Below are 19104 nucleotides of genomic sequence, written 5' to 3'. Positions count from 1 at the left end.
TATTTATAGTTTCAGTTAGAAGGTCTAGCATTGTAGGCATCATCTAACATGACATAGCTACATACATGACTTCCGGGTCCGGAATTTAAATACTCTAAAAACATTGAAGAGTGTGTTCGATCTAAAAAAAGATTTGCACGGAGTCACCAACAGGCGTCAACCGCAGTTAAAAGTTAGAGTATTTATATTCCGGACACACAGGTAGCTATTACTGTCTATGCGGTTATGTTAAATAATGCCTAAAATGCTAGAGCTTACAGTCAGTTATTTTGAGGACATCATGAAATGAATATAAAATTTAATGTTTAATCGATTAAGCAATTCCATTTCAACTTTAATGTCAATTAATTTCGTATAACTTGCTCACAATATTGTTGAAACCATACCTGCTGCTGAAATGCTGGCTATAACTCTCAGGTGAAAAATCTGAATCTTTTTGTTATTTTTCAGAATTAACTACATTGGTTCGTTTTACTAAACCAAACACAATACCCTATTTGGGTATTGTGTTTGGTATAACAGCAGACATCACCTTATATACTTTCAGCATGAAAATTTATACTTCAGATATGAATGTCCATAGCGATAAATATTCTACGATTTGCCATTCGCAATAAAAAATGCAAACATTCCGATAAATGAACGAAACTTTCATAAAACATAAAAAATCATGACCGGTTAAACTTGTAAGGATAGGCCAAGTTACGTGAAAATACAGAAGAAATAGAACTCACAGCGCACTCGTTGGCGGGAAATATTCTAATTGAATTGTTTTGTATTTCATATTTACATAAGGACATATGGTATTTAAAATAATTCTATTCATGTATTGAAAGTATTAGTTGAATTTGTTTATTTTTTTGTTGTAATGGATGATGAAACTATTTCTGTTTCAAAGGTACGTAGCTTAGTCAATGTTACTCTGTAGGTTATGTATTCAGTACATTTTTTCAGGGTGTCTTTGTATTTTCTAATGAATTCAAACCATCTTCCAAACGAGAAAAAGGAAACAAAAGACAAAGCTTCTCCCAAAATGTTTCCTTCAAAAACTCTTTGTTCTCGTCAAACTTATGGTACAGATCATATTCCACTTTATGGAGAAGCATTGAAGATGAAATTGAGGTAGAGATTCTGAAATATGCCTTAGATGAACTTATTTTTTCTTATGAAACCTTTCTTTGCAGTATTTGAACAATACAATGTTTGAAAGAGTATTGGAGAAACTTGTTGGCTTTGTTAAAACCTGTCACTATAATGAATCTGAAGAAATTCCTACAGCTGTTCTATTAACAGGTATCAACATGCCAGATCATGCAGTTCAATTCACTGCATTCTCTAAACAATTAAAAGACACTGTTACTCCTCATGTAGCTTGTTTGTATAGCCAAGATGCTCAAAATATCAAATATCTAATGGAAAATATGATCAATCAATTCATAAATGAGACTAATGATTGTTTATTTGAGGAGGTAAGTTTCTTAAACTTTACATTAAACCAGCGATCTATTCTTGACTAGTGAATTTTTACATTCATTATATAAGTAAAAAAATGCATGATGTAGTTAGTGTTCATTGTTTTTCACTATTCATATTTCTATTGTACAAAAAATACATCAACAAAATTTGTCTGTTTGTCAGAATGTGTAACCCAAAAAAATACAGAACTAGACTTTTGACGCCATCAAGTGCAGTATTCTGTTATCTATAGGATGTGACAATTCATGTATTCTTGTAGAATGACCTATAAGTGAATTATATAAATGTCCATTTCCATATCAAGAAATGTGCAATCTGCCCTGCTCAGTAAGGGAAGATTAATGTACTTTTGCAACAAAAAGATATGTTAACTTATGAATTATTTTCAATACAAAGTTATTTTTCAATTGAAAGGGGTATATTTTTCTGGGAAAGAAAGGTGTTGGCTTTTTTCTTCGTCTTCATACAAAATAATTGTGGAAATTTTCCAAAAAAGAAAGAAATAAATTAATTTCAAAATGAACTATTCACAAAGATGTGTAGATCATACAAAGAAGTAACTTCCAGAATCGAAATGGAAGAAAGCCCTCTCGAAATAACTTCTTTTGTATAAACATTGAATTACACGAAAGAAAAAATACTTTTGAAACAACTTTTTTCATATGAACATTGAATTAGTATACACTTTGTACTCCAAGCATTCCCTATAGAATTAAATCAGATATTCACAGGATTGCTACACAATATATAATATGAAAGAAGAAAATATTTCACTTTCATTGAACAATGTCATCCTCAGTAGACAGTAGCGGACATCCCATGTTTCAGAATAAGACACTTGCCTCTTCAGCACTATTCTGGATCACATTACAAGATAAAGTACTCAATTCATTCATAAAATTACGACATTCATTCGCTCATTGGATTTGATCTCAGCCATAGGAATTTTGTTTGAATTGAAAGGGGTATATTTTTATATCCTAAACCTGAATTCTTAAGTTCGACATGTCATACATTGGACGTGCCCTGTCAGCTACAGATACATTTGCATATGTTCCATCATTACCATATCAATAGAGGGTAAAACATTGAAGATGTTTTGTTCCATACACATTTGATAGTCAAATGTGGGATGGAACCGTTTGTGATTCTTTTGTATGTTTAAACAGGTAACAGGAGATTTTTTTGTGTAATAATGACCTTAAAGTATCAAGTACTGATACATTTACCTTACCCGTATAAAGACTATGCTCGATTCTCTTCAGTGGTTAACAATCTCAAAAAGATATTATTAGCTTAGTATGGTTTTTATATCCAATATAATAAAGGGTATTCAACCTAGCTATTTCAATAATTTTATTACGACAATAATAAGTCCACCAATACGGCACTAGAACCAGTATAAAGTTCCATGTATCCAGGACAAACTCAAGGTCAGCAATAAATAGTATGTTTTTCAGAAGAATAGTGGAATTTAAAAAACGGCATGGTTCTTTGAGAAACAACAAAAGTATTCACACTTTCAAACAAGCGTTATTGCAGTATATCCAAAAAGACAATAAATTTTTATGTGTATGAGTGCATCTGTATCTATACTTATTAAAGTTTTATTTCACTTTTCTTTCTCATGTCAAATAGTGAATAGACCTACGTTAAATTGCTCCTTGAAAACTACAGGTTTTAGTCGGTACAAAGTGGTTGAAAAATCCCGTGAAAAGTGAAGAACGATAAATCATAGTGTGTGTCATTTCACAACGAAACCACACCAAGCCAAGTTATGTCTGTGACCAGAAACAAACAAGAAATTAATTCCCTCATAAAAGAATCCATTCAAGAAATATTCCAAGATCGAGATTTCATTAGTGGAATAGTAAAAAAGGTAACAGACAAAATTGAACAAAAACTGAAGAAACTAGAAGAGGAACTAAAAACTCAGGCTGAAAGAACGTCCCATCTACAGCAAAAAGTGGATAAAATGGAAAAGACCAATTATCTCCTGGAACAAAAAGTCGATGATATATATCAGAATATGAAAGCCACCCATGTTTGTGTATACGGGGTAAACGAAGATGCTGATGAGGAAGAAAACTTGCGAGATAAAATCAAATCCATAATCAATACAAATACTGGTCTGAATTTAGGAAATGACAATATAGTTGGATGCTACAGAATAGGCAGGAAAATGGATAAACCTAATAAAAGCAGACCTATTATACTGAAATTAGCAAACACGGAATTGAAATCCAAGCTGTTTAAAGATGCTTATAAGTTCAAAGGAAAGAAAATATTCATTGCAGAAGACCTGACAAAAAAACGTAGAATTATCCTGAAAGAAGCACAAAACGTTTTTGGTATGAGAAATGCATGGAGTTTCAAGGGGTCCATCTACATCAAGCATGAGGGGCGCAATGTTAAAATAAATTGTGCTGCTGACATTACTCAATACACAACACAGTTAACATAATGTACTAATGTACTATGTTCATTGATAATAATAATATTTTTCTTCTTTTCTTTTCCTCTCTGAATACTTGATTTTCAATTGTTAATACTTCACGACCTGGCTAATGATAATGAATTATTAACATTATATGCATAGGAGCAATTTACAATTTCTGATATCTACTTGCTAAATCACTATTCGCTTAAACTTCAAAACTGATATGTTGGAATTTTTGGAATTAATGAAGAATGATGAGGAGATGGAAACAACAGTTTGTAACAATTTCGAAGAGAGTAAAAATCAATGGAGTGGTAAGCAAATTTTTAACATATTTCATTTCAACATCAGGAGTCTAAACAAAAATTTTGATGAACTTCTAATATACTTGGAAAATATACAAACAAAAAATATGGATATAATAATCTTAACTGAAACGTGGATACTGCAAGACTTCGAAAACTTTAAAATCCCAAATTTTGATATTCTATATAATAAATCACAGTTTAACCAAAACGATGGTGTAATAGTATATATAAATAGTAATATTACGTACTCAACAACATAAAGCACTTATCTGAAGTGAACCTAATAGAAATCTCATATGAAACATGCTCCTATAGGCCCCCCTCAACAAATCTGGATATGTATCTCTCAGATCTAGAAAGTTATTTCTCAACCCAAAATATGAGCGATGTGAACATATTCATGGGCGACATAAATGTAAATATTTTGAACTTAACAGAAACTACGGTTAACAGATACATATGCATGCTGGCAGAGGCAGGATTTTTTTCTTTTTTAAACAAGCCAACGAGAGGTCCAAGTTTGATCGATCACATATATATTAAAATTAGGAACAAAAATATATATATAAGAAAATGGATATAAAGACTTATATTTTCAAAACTGATATAAGTGACCATGATACTTTACTACTTTCCATTAAAACTGAATTGAATATGAATAAAAAAAAATCCAAAGACGAAACTCCCGCGATAACCAATTCCTACGTCAACAACAATAAATTGAAACACTTTTTGTGCAATGAAACTTGGGAAACAGTATTCCAAACAGATGCACCGGAACTAGCTTTCACATGTTTTAATAACCAAGTATTACTACATATCGATAGTAGTACACAAATTAAATCAAATAATACACGAAAACATACCAAATTGAAATCTTGGATGACGCTCGGCTTACTCAACTCAATAAAGCATAGGGACTACCTCAAACAAAAATCAGTAAAGAATCCTTCAGAAGAACATAAAAATGAATACAAACGCTACAGAAACTTTTTATGTAACTTAATCAGGACAACAAAAAACGAATATTACAAAAATAAAATTAATAACGCCGGAAAAAATACTAAGAAAATTTGGGAAACTATTAAAGATATTACAAATGAAAATACTCTCTGTAAATCCCGGAAATTTCACATAATTAACGACAGTAACCAAATATGTAGCTCAGATAAAGAAGTAGCAAATGAATTCAACTCCTTCTTCATAAATGTAGGTGAACACATGTCGAAAAAAATAGAAAAACCGGCCCAGCCAACATCGGAAATTAAAAGAAGCATTAAAAACTCGTTATTCTTGCATGCTGTAACTGAAACTGAAATTATGAATATAATATCTGGTTTGAAAAACAATACTTCACCTGGTCCAGATAAAATTTCAGTATTCTTCGTAAAAAAATTTCAAATCTATCTATTAAAGCCATTATGTCATATCTTCAACTCAATTTTTTTGACTGGTAAAATTCCTTCCGCTTTCAAAGATTCTATCACAACTCCGATTTATAAATCTGGGGATAAACATAAAACAAATAACTACAGACCAATAACAGTTATTAATAACTTTGCTAAAATATTTGAAAAGATTTTAAAAAATAGACTAGTTGATTATTGTAACATAAATGGGATCCTCTCCAAATCTCAATATGGATTCAGAGAAAATTTATCGACTGAAGGAGCAGTTTTTGAATTGGCAAATAATGTTTTCAATAGTTTTCAGGATCAGGCAAAATGCATCACTGTATTTTTAGACTTAGCCAAGGCATTCGACACCGTCAATCATGATATCCTCTTTCAGCGGTTACAGGACATTGGAGTTAGAGGAATGCCTCTCGAAATTTTCAAAGATTACTTATCTAACAGAATTCAGATAGTTAAAATTAATGATTCATATAGTAGTCCACTACCCGTCAGCATGGGCGTACCTCAGGGAACAGTATTAGGCCCTATTTTATTTTTGCTTTATGTAAACAATATTTTTAGTATCAGCAATTTTGAAGTAAAACTATTATCCTACGCCGATGATACTGCGGCAGTATTTGTGGGACGAACTTGGAATGAAACATATGAAATCGCAAACAAAGGAATGAAATCGATATATAATTGGCTAAGTAATAATCTATTGAGTCTTAACATAGATAAAACTAAACTTATAACTTTCACTTCAACAAGAAAAGATCAACCTGACGAAAACTTCATTAAGATTCACAAATTTACGTGTACAGAAAACCAAAACTGCGGATGTTCCCGAATATATAAAACAAATTCTATCAGATATTTAGGTGTCATGATCGACCAATTTCTACGCTGGAATGATCACATAGATCACATAGTGAAAAAACTCCGCAAACTGATTCGGAAATTTTACCAACTAAGAAGTATCCTAAGTAGAGATGTCATACTGACGGTGTACGGTGCCTTGGTGGAGTCGATGATTAGATACTGCATCTTAGTATGGGGTGGCTTATTCAAAACATCACTACATAATCTTGATGTTATACAAAATACATTGATCAAAATCGCATAGAAAAAGGATAGGAGATATTTTCTACAGAGTTACTTTACGAACAAAGTGGTTTGTTCAAAGTCAGAAAATTATACGCCCATCAATGTTTATTATGGATTTGTAGGAACCCCATTAACAGCATTTCACATAAATATAATACGCGAATGACCTCTAACCAAGCAATTACCATCCCACGCTATAGATTGAGTCATAACCAGAAATTTGTGACATATTTTGGCCCGAAATTATACGATAAGCTACCACTCCATTTGAAGAATATTAATAATTATCATAAATTGAAGAAGGAACTGAAAGTTTTCATCAGAAATCATTATGATCAATTGCAGGATATCTTTGAAAATGTTTAAGCTAAATTACCCGCTCTCTCTTTCTCTCTTCTTATTTCCTCACTATAGCCATCATTCTCCAACTGCGGTTTTTAACCTACTGAGGTGGATAGTATTATGTAACCAAACGACCTATTTTAGTTTTTACTTTTTTTGTATTTATTTTATTATACATTATACAGGCTGATTCACGGTGGATGGCACATTAGACGTTTCTGATGAACCAGACAACGGATCACTTCGAAAATTTAATGGAGGGCATATTCGGACATTCTCTAGCCAACTAAAATATTTTCGACAATGCGGTGTTGCCGCTTCTATTAGAAAGCAGTAGCAACTTTGATTTTTCAAATGGAACACTCTGTATATAATATTATTTTTGGAATCTTCAACAATTGCCCGACAACTTTTCTTGATATTTCCCTATACCTATCTGTTACCGTTTTCGAAATAAAAATTAATTTCAATTTTTTTCTTCGAAAATCATGACTTCTAAAAATGCCGATATCTTTTAGTTAAGAAGTACTATAATATCGAAATTTGGTTTGGAGTTAGGTGATACTTGATACAAACATATTGAAATTGTTCTGAATTCGTATAAATTTCTTGAGGTTCATTGGCGGTAGATTCGGATACATTTCATTGAACGTTCTACATGTTCTGCTGATAATTTTGTCACACTGTCCAAAAATAATAAACAAATTCATAAGAACTTCGTTTGAATAGTTTTGTTCCATCGTTTTGAAGGTATTTGCAACTTCTGAAGTGACGAAAATGTCGATATTATTAGGAGAATGTCACAACGCTACTGTCAAATAGTAACCATGGCCTGCTTACCAAATACCGAATGGAAATACCATTCTGAAGGGACATTTTCACAAATAAATGTTCATAAGTCCGAAACTTGACTAGTTAGGTATAGGTATGATATACATAGAAAGAAAGCCAATTTCAGCAGCTTTCCGAATTTTCAATAATATACAGGGTGTTCCATTTGAAATAATCAAATTTCAGCAACTTTTTCAAGCAAACGAAAAAACTGTATTTTTTTACCACCCTGTATTGAAGTAACGGAGATTAGGCTGACGTGTGGGAAGTGTCCAAGTATCACCTAACTCCAAACCAAATTTCGATATCATAGTACTTCTTAACTAAAAGATATCGGCATTTTTAGAAGTCATGATTTTCGAAGAAAAAAATTGAAATTAATTTTTATTTCGAAAACGGTAACAGATAGGTATAGGGAAATATCAAGAAAAGTTGTCGGGCAATTGTTGGAGATTCTAAAAATAATATTATATACAGATTGTTCCATTTGAAAAATCAAAGTTGCCACTGCTTTCTAATAGAAGCGGCAACACCGCATTGTCGAAAGTATTTTAGTTGGCTAGAGAATGTCCGAATATGCCCTCCATTAAATATTCAAAGTGATCCGTTGTCTGGTTCACCAGAAACGTCTAATGTGCCATCCACCGTGAATCGGCCTGTATAACACACCTTATATCAGTCTTTAGCCACGACACAAGCCTAGCTTAGGTGGCTACAGATTGTGTAATATATGGTTATATGATAAGACATTTGAATTGTAAATCGCACGGAAAACAAATCATGTAACTGAATAATTGATTGACATGAAAATTGAATAAAATTACTTACTAAAATAAAATTACTATTTATTTTTTCAGACATCCATATACTTCTCATTTTTAATTATTCAACTTTTATGAATCATTAATGTTATCATATTGACTTTTTTAAATAACTATATATTATTTTTTATTTATCAATTCATTATTACTTTGTACTTACACTTATATTATGTATTTTATGACTGTTCAGCTTATCTAATAATAAATCAATTACAATTTGATATTACAATAAATAATGAAATTTGGAACTATCATGAAATACAAATCAATTCAAAGCACTAAGATTATAAAAAAATCACATCAAATGTGCTGTTTCGTTCCCTCCTGTTCGTAAAAGAGGACATATGCCTCATCGCTCACAAGTGATTTAAGCGAAATTGGGAACACGTGTGAATCGTTGTATTCATGCCACGTGCCACTATATGGGTGTCTGCAATATGCTGTGTAATGTCCGTTGTAAGTAGTCCCACTGTGATTTCAAAGTGCATATAGATTATAACGACAAGGAGCCACATTGTCTGCTACATAACTGCTCATATCTAATCCATCTGAAAAAAAGTCAATGGAAACATTCAATTTGCCTTTGAATCTTTCTGTTGGAGAGAATCTTTTCAAATGAATAACTAAAATACGGGGAAAATTATAGATTGATAATGACTTTGGTACATTTTCTCCTTTCTTTGCATTTCAAACACGTCGGTTTTTCATTTCACTTGTAAACGAATCCAAGCATTGCCACAAACTCAATTGGTCGGTTTTTTGTGGTATGGAGAGAGACAAATCCCAGAAAGGATCAAAGGTTACTGATGAGTGCCTAAGTGTGTGCATTTCATTGTGGATTTCAATTGACCAACAAAATCATCTACTGTCTTAGAATTATGCATCCTCAAATATGTGAGCCATGACTCGTGTCAATTTTTCATCAATCTCAGTTAAGATCGGTTCAGGTTTCTCAGTAATTCTGTTGAGGTCCTCATGTAAACCTTCTAAAAGATATCGAAGGAATTCGTGGGCGTCTTGATAGGCAGAACCCATGAATCGAGAGGCAAACCTTTGAATCTGATTTTTGAAGTAGACTGTGTTGATTACTCTATCAGATGAATCTTCTGACTACAATTCCTTGATAACTTCTGCGAACGCTTTGATTGAAACACCTTTCATACTAGAAATACTAGTATTGATATCTTCCATGTATGTATCCTTCTTTAGGTATTCCAGCAACCATCCCGTGTTTGATAAACATTGGATTATACTGTTCATGAAACAGGTTTCCAAGATTTTTTAAACCATTGAACCCAAGAGTTTTGATTGAAGAATGTATCACCGATTTATTGTTGCAACTACGTTTGTCACTACTATCTTCTTCTGAGTAAACACGGATATGATAATTCACCCCTTCATTGGACTGGTAGGATAAGGAATTCGAAGCAATATTGCTCAAAACTGAATTAGATATTGGTTCTTTTGGGGACTGTGATGGTTCAGCCAGAGGATAAAACTCAGCCTCATTTAGAGTTCCCAGTTCGTTTTCTGTCAAAGCTTGACCGTTTTGCTGCGAGTCTTCCACCAAAATGCACAACTCCATTTCTTGCACTGTCTGTACATGCCGATATTTTTTGTTCATGGGAAAAATTGGTAATTCACTTAGAGTTTTTGATTGAGGAATTGTACCTAAACATGAAGCTGCATTTCCTCTTTGAATCAGAATGCTAATTTTTTTAATCAAGAAAGAGGTAGCTCTTGGGTTCGTCTCTTTGGATATTCTAATGCCGATTTTACGAATGAACTCCAATGCTTGGGGGCCTGAGGTACCAAATGTTTCGATTCCTATAGCATAAAAAATGAAATTATCTCGCAAATAATTGTATTTCCATGTTTTTGACAATTCTGCTGATGAAGCTGCTGCACCGCTGGATACAGAAGTCGAAGGAACGTGACAAGTAGCCAAAGTATTGACGCATGTAAAATCCCAGACAACCGGTTTTCTTTTCCGCCAAGGAATGAGAGTCATGCCATCTGGTCGTTTTCCATCATCGCTGCAAGTGCCTGGGGGTTCTAAGATGGAAGGTATATTTGCCAAACCTAAGGCACGTTTGATGACATCATTTACAGCTTGATGACGGGAAAAGCGCCCGGCGCTATATCTACAACTCAATCCATGATATCCTCGGGTGTCTACTTCCACCCCACACTTGCATTTGTGTTGAACAGAAATATTGGAACCTAGTCGAAGGCCTACAGCAACTCGAAAAGATTCATTGTCTAATAATGTACCAAGGGATGAAACTGGTAAGGCATCCAACCCAGCGCCTGCATGTTTTGGCGACACTGCTTTTATACGTGCCTTATCTATAGGAGATTTAGCCAAGTCTAACAAATTATTTAAGGCATTTTTTACAAGAGGAATATCCCAGGTTTGTTGAAGATTTTTTCTGGTTCTTGGTACTTCTAGATTAGTTCGTTGTAACGGGATAATTATCTACTTAAAAATATATAGTTCAAAATATTGATAATGAAATCAACTTCATGAGGAAAAAAAATATATTATTCCGTATTCATATAAAATAAACATTTTACATTCAATAATTACAACATTATTGGACATATCCCCGGACATCATGATTTTCCGCGCCACTGGATGAATGTCAAAAATTAGGTGGGCCCATTATGTGTTTGGAATATATTCTTTCGTTTCGTATAGCCTTTCGTTACAGGATAAATTTGAGGTTATAAGGATACAGGGATCAGTTGCCATAATTTGAGCTAGATTGTCCTCGGTTTTCGATGTGGATACCTGAAAGTAAATAACACTTCAAAATACATGTCTTACCAAGCCTAAATAACTAACTCTTACGGAAATAATTTTCCTTCTAATTGAAAATGACTATATTATTGTACCCACCTGTTAGCTGACCGTCCAGTTGTAGTTTAGTTCCATAATCCTTCAGATTGTTTTCGTTGTACCATTAAGGTTAGCTTATTAGTGGTTCTGTTGACCCAGTTTCAGAAAATAAGATTCATCAAGTTAGATTATTAGTCGCGATCTGTGAAACAGTTGTCATCATAGGGCTCGTAAGACAACGTTTCTGTGTTCGCTGATGGAGGGCGCGAGAGGTACCGTTTCACGATTATTTATAAAAATTCATGTCAAGACGTGTCGAAAAAAAAATTATTTTTACTGTTTTTTTGATTATTATATCAAATTGAATTCGGACTAAGTGTAGGTGAATAATTGACAGCTTGTTTAAATTAAACAATAGTGAACAAACATTATCAATTACACAACACAACAAAGTTTTTGTTTCGGGGTTGAAATTAGATGATTTTAATGTATTTCCACGTGTTAAAACCGAAAGTGACCATAAAAATTATATATTAGCTCTTGTTTTCAAGATATAGTATCATTATATTATATATATGTATATTGAGTTTTCAACAAATGAAATATTTCATCACCAACAGTTGGTACACATGTTTGTTTACATAACACCCCTCTCATCAGCTGTTCTTAAGTAGTAAACATAACCTATGTGAGTTTGTCAATTGTACGCACGTGGTTGCTATTGAAATTATCGTGTGAAGTTGATTTTTAAATTAATTTAAGTGCTGATCTGAAATGCCTCGAAAGTGTGTGAATTCTGTCGATAGCTTTTGCTATATATGTGGTGAAATAACATTTAAGGCTCAGAAACGTAAAATGACACCTATCGTTAAGAACATTATTTTGGTGTGAAAGTTGGGGTCCAAGATAAATCATGGGCTCCTCATATATGTTGTAATTCTTGTTCCGTCATATTGCGAGAGTGGCTGAAAAATAAAAACCGGGCAATGGCTTTTGCAGTACCTATGGTTTGGCGTGAGCCTACCAATCATACAGACGACTGTTATTTCTGCTTAACTCCTCCCATTAAGCAAGGTTTATCTATGAAGAGAAGAGGAACGGTTAAATGCCCTAATCTCCCATCTGCTCTTCGGCCTATACCACACTCAGACAATTTGCCAGTCCCTTCTCCACCCCAAAACTATGAAATTTTAGAGGAAGGTGATGAAGACTGTTTAGAAGGAGCAACCCATCCTTCTACATCCTATGACCCTGATTTTGAGGTAAGCGATAGGTCTAGTGATCCGCACAGAATTAGTCAAGCAGAGTTGAGTGACCTTATAAGAGATCTTCGCTTGTCTAAGGAAAAGGCTGAGCTGTTAGGGTTAAGACTACAACAGTGGAATCTTCTAAAACATGATGTGAAAATATCTCAGTACAGACAGCGTCAAAAAGATTTGCTTCCTTTTTTTGAGAAAAAAGAAAACCTCGTAGTTTGTTCTGATGTTAATGGTTTGATGGACTGCTTGAATTTGGATCACACTCCATCTGAATGGAGACTGTTTATAGACTCTTCAAAACTAAGCTTAAAAGCTGTACTTCTGCATAATGGAAATCAGATACCCTCTATTCCTATAGGTCATGCAGTTCACATGAAGGAAACGTATATAAATATGAAAACACTTCTCCAATCAATCATATATGAACAACACAAGTGGCACATCTGTGGTGATCTGAAAGTCATTGCTATACTCCTAGGAATGCAATTAGGGTTCACCAAGTACTGTTGTTTTTTGTGTCTGTGGGACAGTCGGGATAGAAAATCTCACTATAAAAAAATGAACTGGCCTACACGAGACCTAAACCCTAATGAGAAAAATGTAGTTTACGAGCCTCTTGTGGATCCTAAGGATGTTCTCCTTCCCCCATTACATATTAAGTTGGGACTAATGAAAAACTTTGTGAAGGCCATGGACCAGGAAGGACAAGCTTTTAAGTACTTGAGAGCAAAGTTTCCCAGGTTGAGTGATGCTAAAGTCAAGGAAGGCATCTTTATTGGGCCTCAAATCCGTGAAATCGTAAATGATCCTGCTTTTGACATGATTTCAACAGGAAATGAAAAAAGAGCCTGGGAAGCCTTTAAGGCTTCCCAGGCCTTTAAGGCTTCCCTGGGCCTGGGAAGCCTTTAAGGCTTCCCAGGCCCAGGGTTTTTAGGTAACAAAAGAGATGATAACTTCACAGCATTGGTTAAAGAGCTTCTTCAAGCTTACCACCAACTTGGATGCAACATGTCCTTAAAAGGTGATTGACAATGTTTCGTGATGAATGTCACTAGTTCGGACTTCCATTGTCTACTATATAAAATGATTTGAAATCCCTGAAACAAGTAAAAAAAGAATAATTAAAAAAAAATTGTTGAAAATAACAATTACTATTTTTTTTAATTATTCTTTTTTACTTGTTTCAGGGATTTCAAATCATTTTATATAGTAGACAATGGAAGTCCGAACTAGTGAAATTCATGTCCTTAAAAATTCATTTTCTTCACTCTCATCTTAATTTCTTCCCACAAAACTGTGGAGCTGTGAGTGACGAACATGGAGAAAGATTCCATCAAGACATTGCCTTAATGGAACAGAGATATCAGGGCCGTTGGAATGAAGCAATGCTTGCAGACTACTGCTGGTCTGTGTGTAGGGATGCTCCAGAAGTGTTTTATAAAAGACAAGCTAAACGACAGCGATCTTACAATGAATCGGATGGACTTAATTGAAATTTGGTGGTACAAACTTCTTTTATTTGTCAAAACACTAAGAATAATGTTTTTTTTATCAATTTTGTACTTAAAATATTCTAAAAGAAACATAACAATATTGTTTTATGTACTTTCACTTTTCACGTATAGTATAACTACTCTTTAAGATTAAGTACTGTGTATCTCAAAAACCAGAGCTAATAAAAATTTTTCATTGTTATTTTCGTTTTTATCACCCCAAAATTAGTAGAAATTGACTAATTTAGTGTAGGAAACATTCAAAAAATATTTTTTTGTTGTGTTGTGTTATCTTTCGCCATCTATGGGTCAGAGGGACTTAGAGGTTTTGTAATTGTAAATATACCTAAAAATTTTAGATGTCGATAGGTTTCAAATTACTGCCCTTTCTGTTTCACACACCTTTTCCGATAATTCAGTGATTTAACTTACCGACTTGGAAATGGATCGGAAGTCACGTATTTTACTCTTCAACGATTGGTTCACCCAACGCTGCTCATGACGTATAGGCATGCGCTTCAATAAGGAAACGTTTTTCAAAATAGGCTCTAACGGATATAATTTCCCACTAGACTCCAAATCTCAATTTCCGGCTACTCAGGACGGGAAGGAGAAACAGATCGACCTGATTTGGTCATTTTTTTTCTTTTCGCTCCGTGTGTGTTCAGAAAGAACCATTTTGGAAAATATGTCTATTAGACACCTCATAGAAGATTAATTTCCATAAGGTTTCATTTCAAGTGAAAAGGTGCCTGTTAGTTTCGTACTTATAGAGTATTGCTATTGTTTGGTTGTGGCCCTTTCACCCTGTTCAGGGATCAGAGAACCTCACGGCGATCTACGTGTGATTAGTTCATAGACGATTTTGTTGAACCATTACGAGTTGAGAACTACTCAAATCAGTATTTTGGAAAAATACTGAAATCTATTTTGTGGAAACCGAAAAAGAAATACTTGTCTTCAGTATTTCTCCGGATTTTATTGTAAATGAAACCCTTCTGAATTGGAAGGAAGAATTCACGCCAGATCAACAACCACACTGGAACATTTTGACTACCTATCTTGGCGGATTCTTTACATTCAAGATTGTTGTTTGGACTTGGGGGCGGAGAAGACGCGCAAGTACCTGAAACAATAAAAAAATTGACTATATTTTTTTATATATTACTTACATTATCGTGATTAATAACTTACTGTTAATTGTGTAAAGCGGAAATTAAGTCGTGTTTTGATCCAGTTAATTATTTTTTCGTGATACTGCGTCTGCGCTCTGGGCCCACAGCAAATGACTTCGGAATCCTTGTAAAATATTCTTGAAGGTGACTTACCTGCGGCTTCACTTCCTGCTCTTTGTGTATTTAATTTTGATTTATACGTAGCTGGCTCTATTTTTTATTGAGAAGTTTAAGGTAACTAGTAAGGAAACTTAGAAAGTTATCAACTCCGTTTGGCTTTAAGTATTGATTTGAATTTGTTTAAAACACATCGATTAAATCCATGGATGCTAAAAGTTTTTTTTAACCTGTGCTAATTTTATTTTCACGTTATCAATATACTGATCTATTGGAATGGTGGCTGGTCGATTTTATTTCTTTTCTCTTGGTAAGTTGGAGAATTGGTAAAGATATTAGTGAAATCTATTGGCATTTCAACTTAACTCACTCCCGTCTCCTCTGTAGTGAACCGGTATGCCTTGACTGTCATCGTGACAGCCCACCAATCGCAACTTCAAGTATTGAGGTTACATCGTGAGATCCATAGTTGTTCGGCCTCGCTCAAATTGTTATCTGATGGAAAGGAGGGTGGTAAAATTGAATCTATCATATTGATCACGCTATAACTCGAAGAGAGGAAGGTAGGTAGTGAATTGGTACGAATGCCTAAACATCCATAAGATACAGGAAGAGTAGACTGATGCCATGCATTGCTCTCCAACTGATCATTCAATGAAAGTCGAAGAGTGTTACGAATTTCTTCATCAAACTTGATCAAATAAGTTTGGTGATGCCAGGTTGGAAAACATCTCATGAGATGGAGGAGCTTTGGAATAGTCAAACAGTTTCTGAGAAGATGGAAAGCTACGTGCCTTGGAAGAGCATGAACACGAGAAGACATAATTCTGAAATTATATAATTTTTCCTCAGAGGGAGTGATGAATGATTAAAGAAGAATTAAACTATTTCTGTCAATTATTTTGATTCCAGCAACGTTGTTGAATTTGAAATATTCAAATCAGGTTCACTTAGAAAATGAAGTTCACATTTATGGAAGTTTAGTTCAAGCCCAATTTCCTTTGACTCTTTAATAACAGACGAAAGGGCATTGAGAACTTCCTTATAGTCTCCTCCCAGAGAACCTTCATCTGAATACCAAGCATTGAACTCTGTTTTTAAATTTTTGATGATATTGTCTATAGACAAGCAAAAGAGAGCAGGTGCTAATAAATCCCCTTGCTGTACTCCACGCTCTGATTATATTGTGTTTTGATCAAATGTCAGTGTTGAAGGCTGGTAGTAGCATTGAAATACAAAAGGATATAACTCTGGAACATTATTTTGAATCGATTTCAAGATGAAGTCTCGATTCAGCATATTGAAAGCATTCTTATAATCCAATTTAAGAAAAACTTTTCCGTTCTTGGACTCGTGTTCATTAATGCAGGCTGATCACGGTGTATGGCACATTAGACGTTTCTGGTGAACCAGACAACGGATCACTTTGAAAATTTAATGGAGGGCATATTCGGACATTCTCTAGCCAACTAAAATATTTTCGACAATGCGGTGTTGCCGCTTCTATTAGAAAGCAGTAGCAACTTTGATTTTTCAAATGGAACACTCTGTATATAATATTATTTTTGGAATCTCCAACAATTGCCCGACAACTTTTCTTGATATTTCCCTATACCTATCTGTTACCGTTTTCGAAATAAAAATTAATTTCAATTTTTTTCTTCGAAAATCATGACTTCTAAAAATGCCGACATCTTTTAGTTAAGAAGTACTATGATATCGAAATTTGGTTTGGAGTTAGGTGATACTTGGACACTTCCCACACGTCAGCCTAATCTCCGTTACTTCAATTCAGGGTGGTAAAAAAATACAGTTTTTTCGTTTGCTTGAAAAAGTTGCTGAAATTTGATTATTTTAAATGGAACACCCTGTATATTATTGAAAATTCGGAAAGCTGCTGAAATTTGCTTTCTTTCTATGTATATCATACCTATACCTAACTAGTCAAGTTTCGGACTTATGAACATTTATTTGTGAAAATGTCCCTTCAGAATGGTATTTCCATTCGGTATTTGGTAAGCAGGCCATGATTACTATTTGACAGTAGCGTTGTGACATTCTCCTAATAATATCGACATTTTCGTCACTTCAGAAGTTGCAAATACCTTCAAAACGATGGAACAAAACTATTCAAACGAAGTTCTTATGAATTTGTTTATTATTTTTGGACAGTGTGACAAAATTATCAGCAGAACATGTAGAAAGTTCAATGAAATGTATCCGAATCTACCGCCAATGAACCTCAAGAAATGTATGCGAATTCAGAACAATTTCAATATGTTTGGATAAACTTTAAAAAAGCACCAAGAAACTTGACATTGGAAACATTGATATGAATAATTATAAAAAAGTAAAACAATCATGTGGAATATTTCAAAATATGTTCGAATCGCTGGCCGTTCACTTCCAAGCACTTTAAAATGCGGGTGTTGACTGCTTTCGTGGTGGCAGATCTGATTTCATTGGGATCCAAATCTTCAAATGTTTGGGCAATCCTTTCTAACAATTCATCTCTCGAACGCACGGGTATTTTGTAAATTTTTTCTTTAAACATTCCCCACAAATAAAAATCTAATAGATTAAGATCGGGTGATCTCGCTGGCCAATTCCATGGTCCCAAGCGCCTCATCCACCGATCGTCAAATAGTCTATCCAGTTCTGCGCTCACTTCTCTTGTGTAATGTGCAGGAGCTCCGTCTAGTTGGTACCAACAGTTTCGATAATCTTCGATTGGCAGATTATCCACGAAACTGTCTACAGTATTCTCCAAAATATTCAGGTAGCTTCTGGATGTTAATGACTCCTCGTATATCACGTACCTCAATTTGTTGTCCATCAACATGCAGAAGACATTAAAACTAAATTTTTCTTGAAATCCGGCTTCTTTTGTGACATGAGGATTTTCACTGGACCAATAATGACGATTTTTTCTATTGAAAATCCCTTCTCTCGAAAATTTCGATTCATCAGTCCAAATAATTTTATTTAAAAAAAGTGGATCTTCTTGAATGCGTGTCAACAACATTTCACAAAATTCTACTTTCTGTTGAGGATCTTGAGGCTTCATTGCTTGAATTTTAGTGAATTTATAATCATGCATTTTATGTCTTCGCAAGATTCTTTGAATCGATGAATATTTTATACCCAAATCTTCTTCAGCACTTCTTATCGATGACTCGGAAAATGCGTGAAAATATGCTAAGACATTAATCTGATTGTCTTCGAAAGTTACGGGTCGAGGCAAGTTTCTTGGTGCTTTTAAAGTTGATCCAAATGCATTGAAATTGTTCTGAATTCGTATACATTTCTTGAGGTTCATTGGCGGTAGATTCGGATACATTTCATTGAACTTTCTACATGTTCTGCTGATAATTTTGTCACACTGTCCAAAAATAATAAACAAATTCATAAGAACTTCGTTTGAATAGGTTTGTTCCATCGTTTTGAAGGTATTTGCAACTTCTGAAGTGACGAAAATGTCGATATTATTAGGAGAATG

At 34.1% G+C, this 19104-nt stretch overlaps 1 protein-coding gene across 3 annotated transcripts in view; it reads left to right on the top strand.

Moving 5' to 3' along the window:
* Positions 1 to 722: 722 nt before the first annotated feature.
* Positions 723 to 19104, top strand: part of Orc3 (Origin recognition complex subunit 3) — a 60002-nt gene continuing 41620 nt past the window's right edge. The window contains exons 1-3 of one of the 3 annotated variants that reach the window (XM_074178622.1): positions 723 to 898; positions 955 to 1122; positions 1185 to 1469. In XM_074178622.1, coding sequence (XP_074034723.1) covers positions 869 to 898; positions 955 to 1122; positions 1185 to 1469 — 483 coding nt within the window. In that variant the 5' untranslated portion in view covers positions 723 to 868. The remainder of the gene's footprint in view (positions 899 to 954; positions 1123 to 1184; positions 1470 to 19104) is intronic. The other 2 variants (XM_074178621.1, XM_074178623.1) reach the window with 2 other exon arrangements.

The sequence above is a fragment of the Leptinotarsa decemlineata genome, unplaced genomic scaffold (genome assembly GCF_025532065.1).
Source record: "Leptinotarsa decemlineata unplaced genomic scaffold, Ldec_3_MD MMD2_tig00004204_RagTag_RagTag, whole genome shotgun sequence".
NCBI classification, from domain to species: domain Eukaryota; kingdom Metazoa; phylum Arthropoda; class Insecta; order Coleoptera; family Chrysomelidae; genus Leptinotarsa; species Leptinotarsa decemlineata.
Note: the sequence above shows the minus strand (reverse complement) of the source record. Positions and strands in the feature narration are given on the sequence as shown.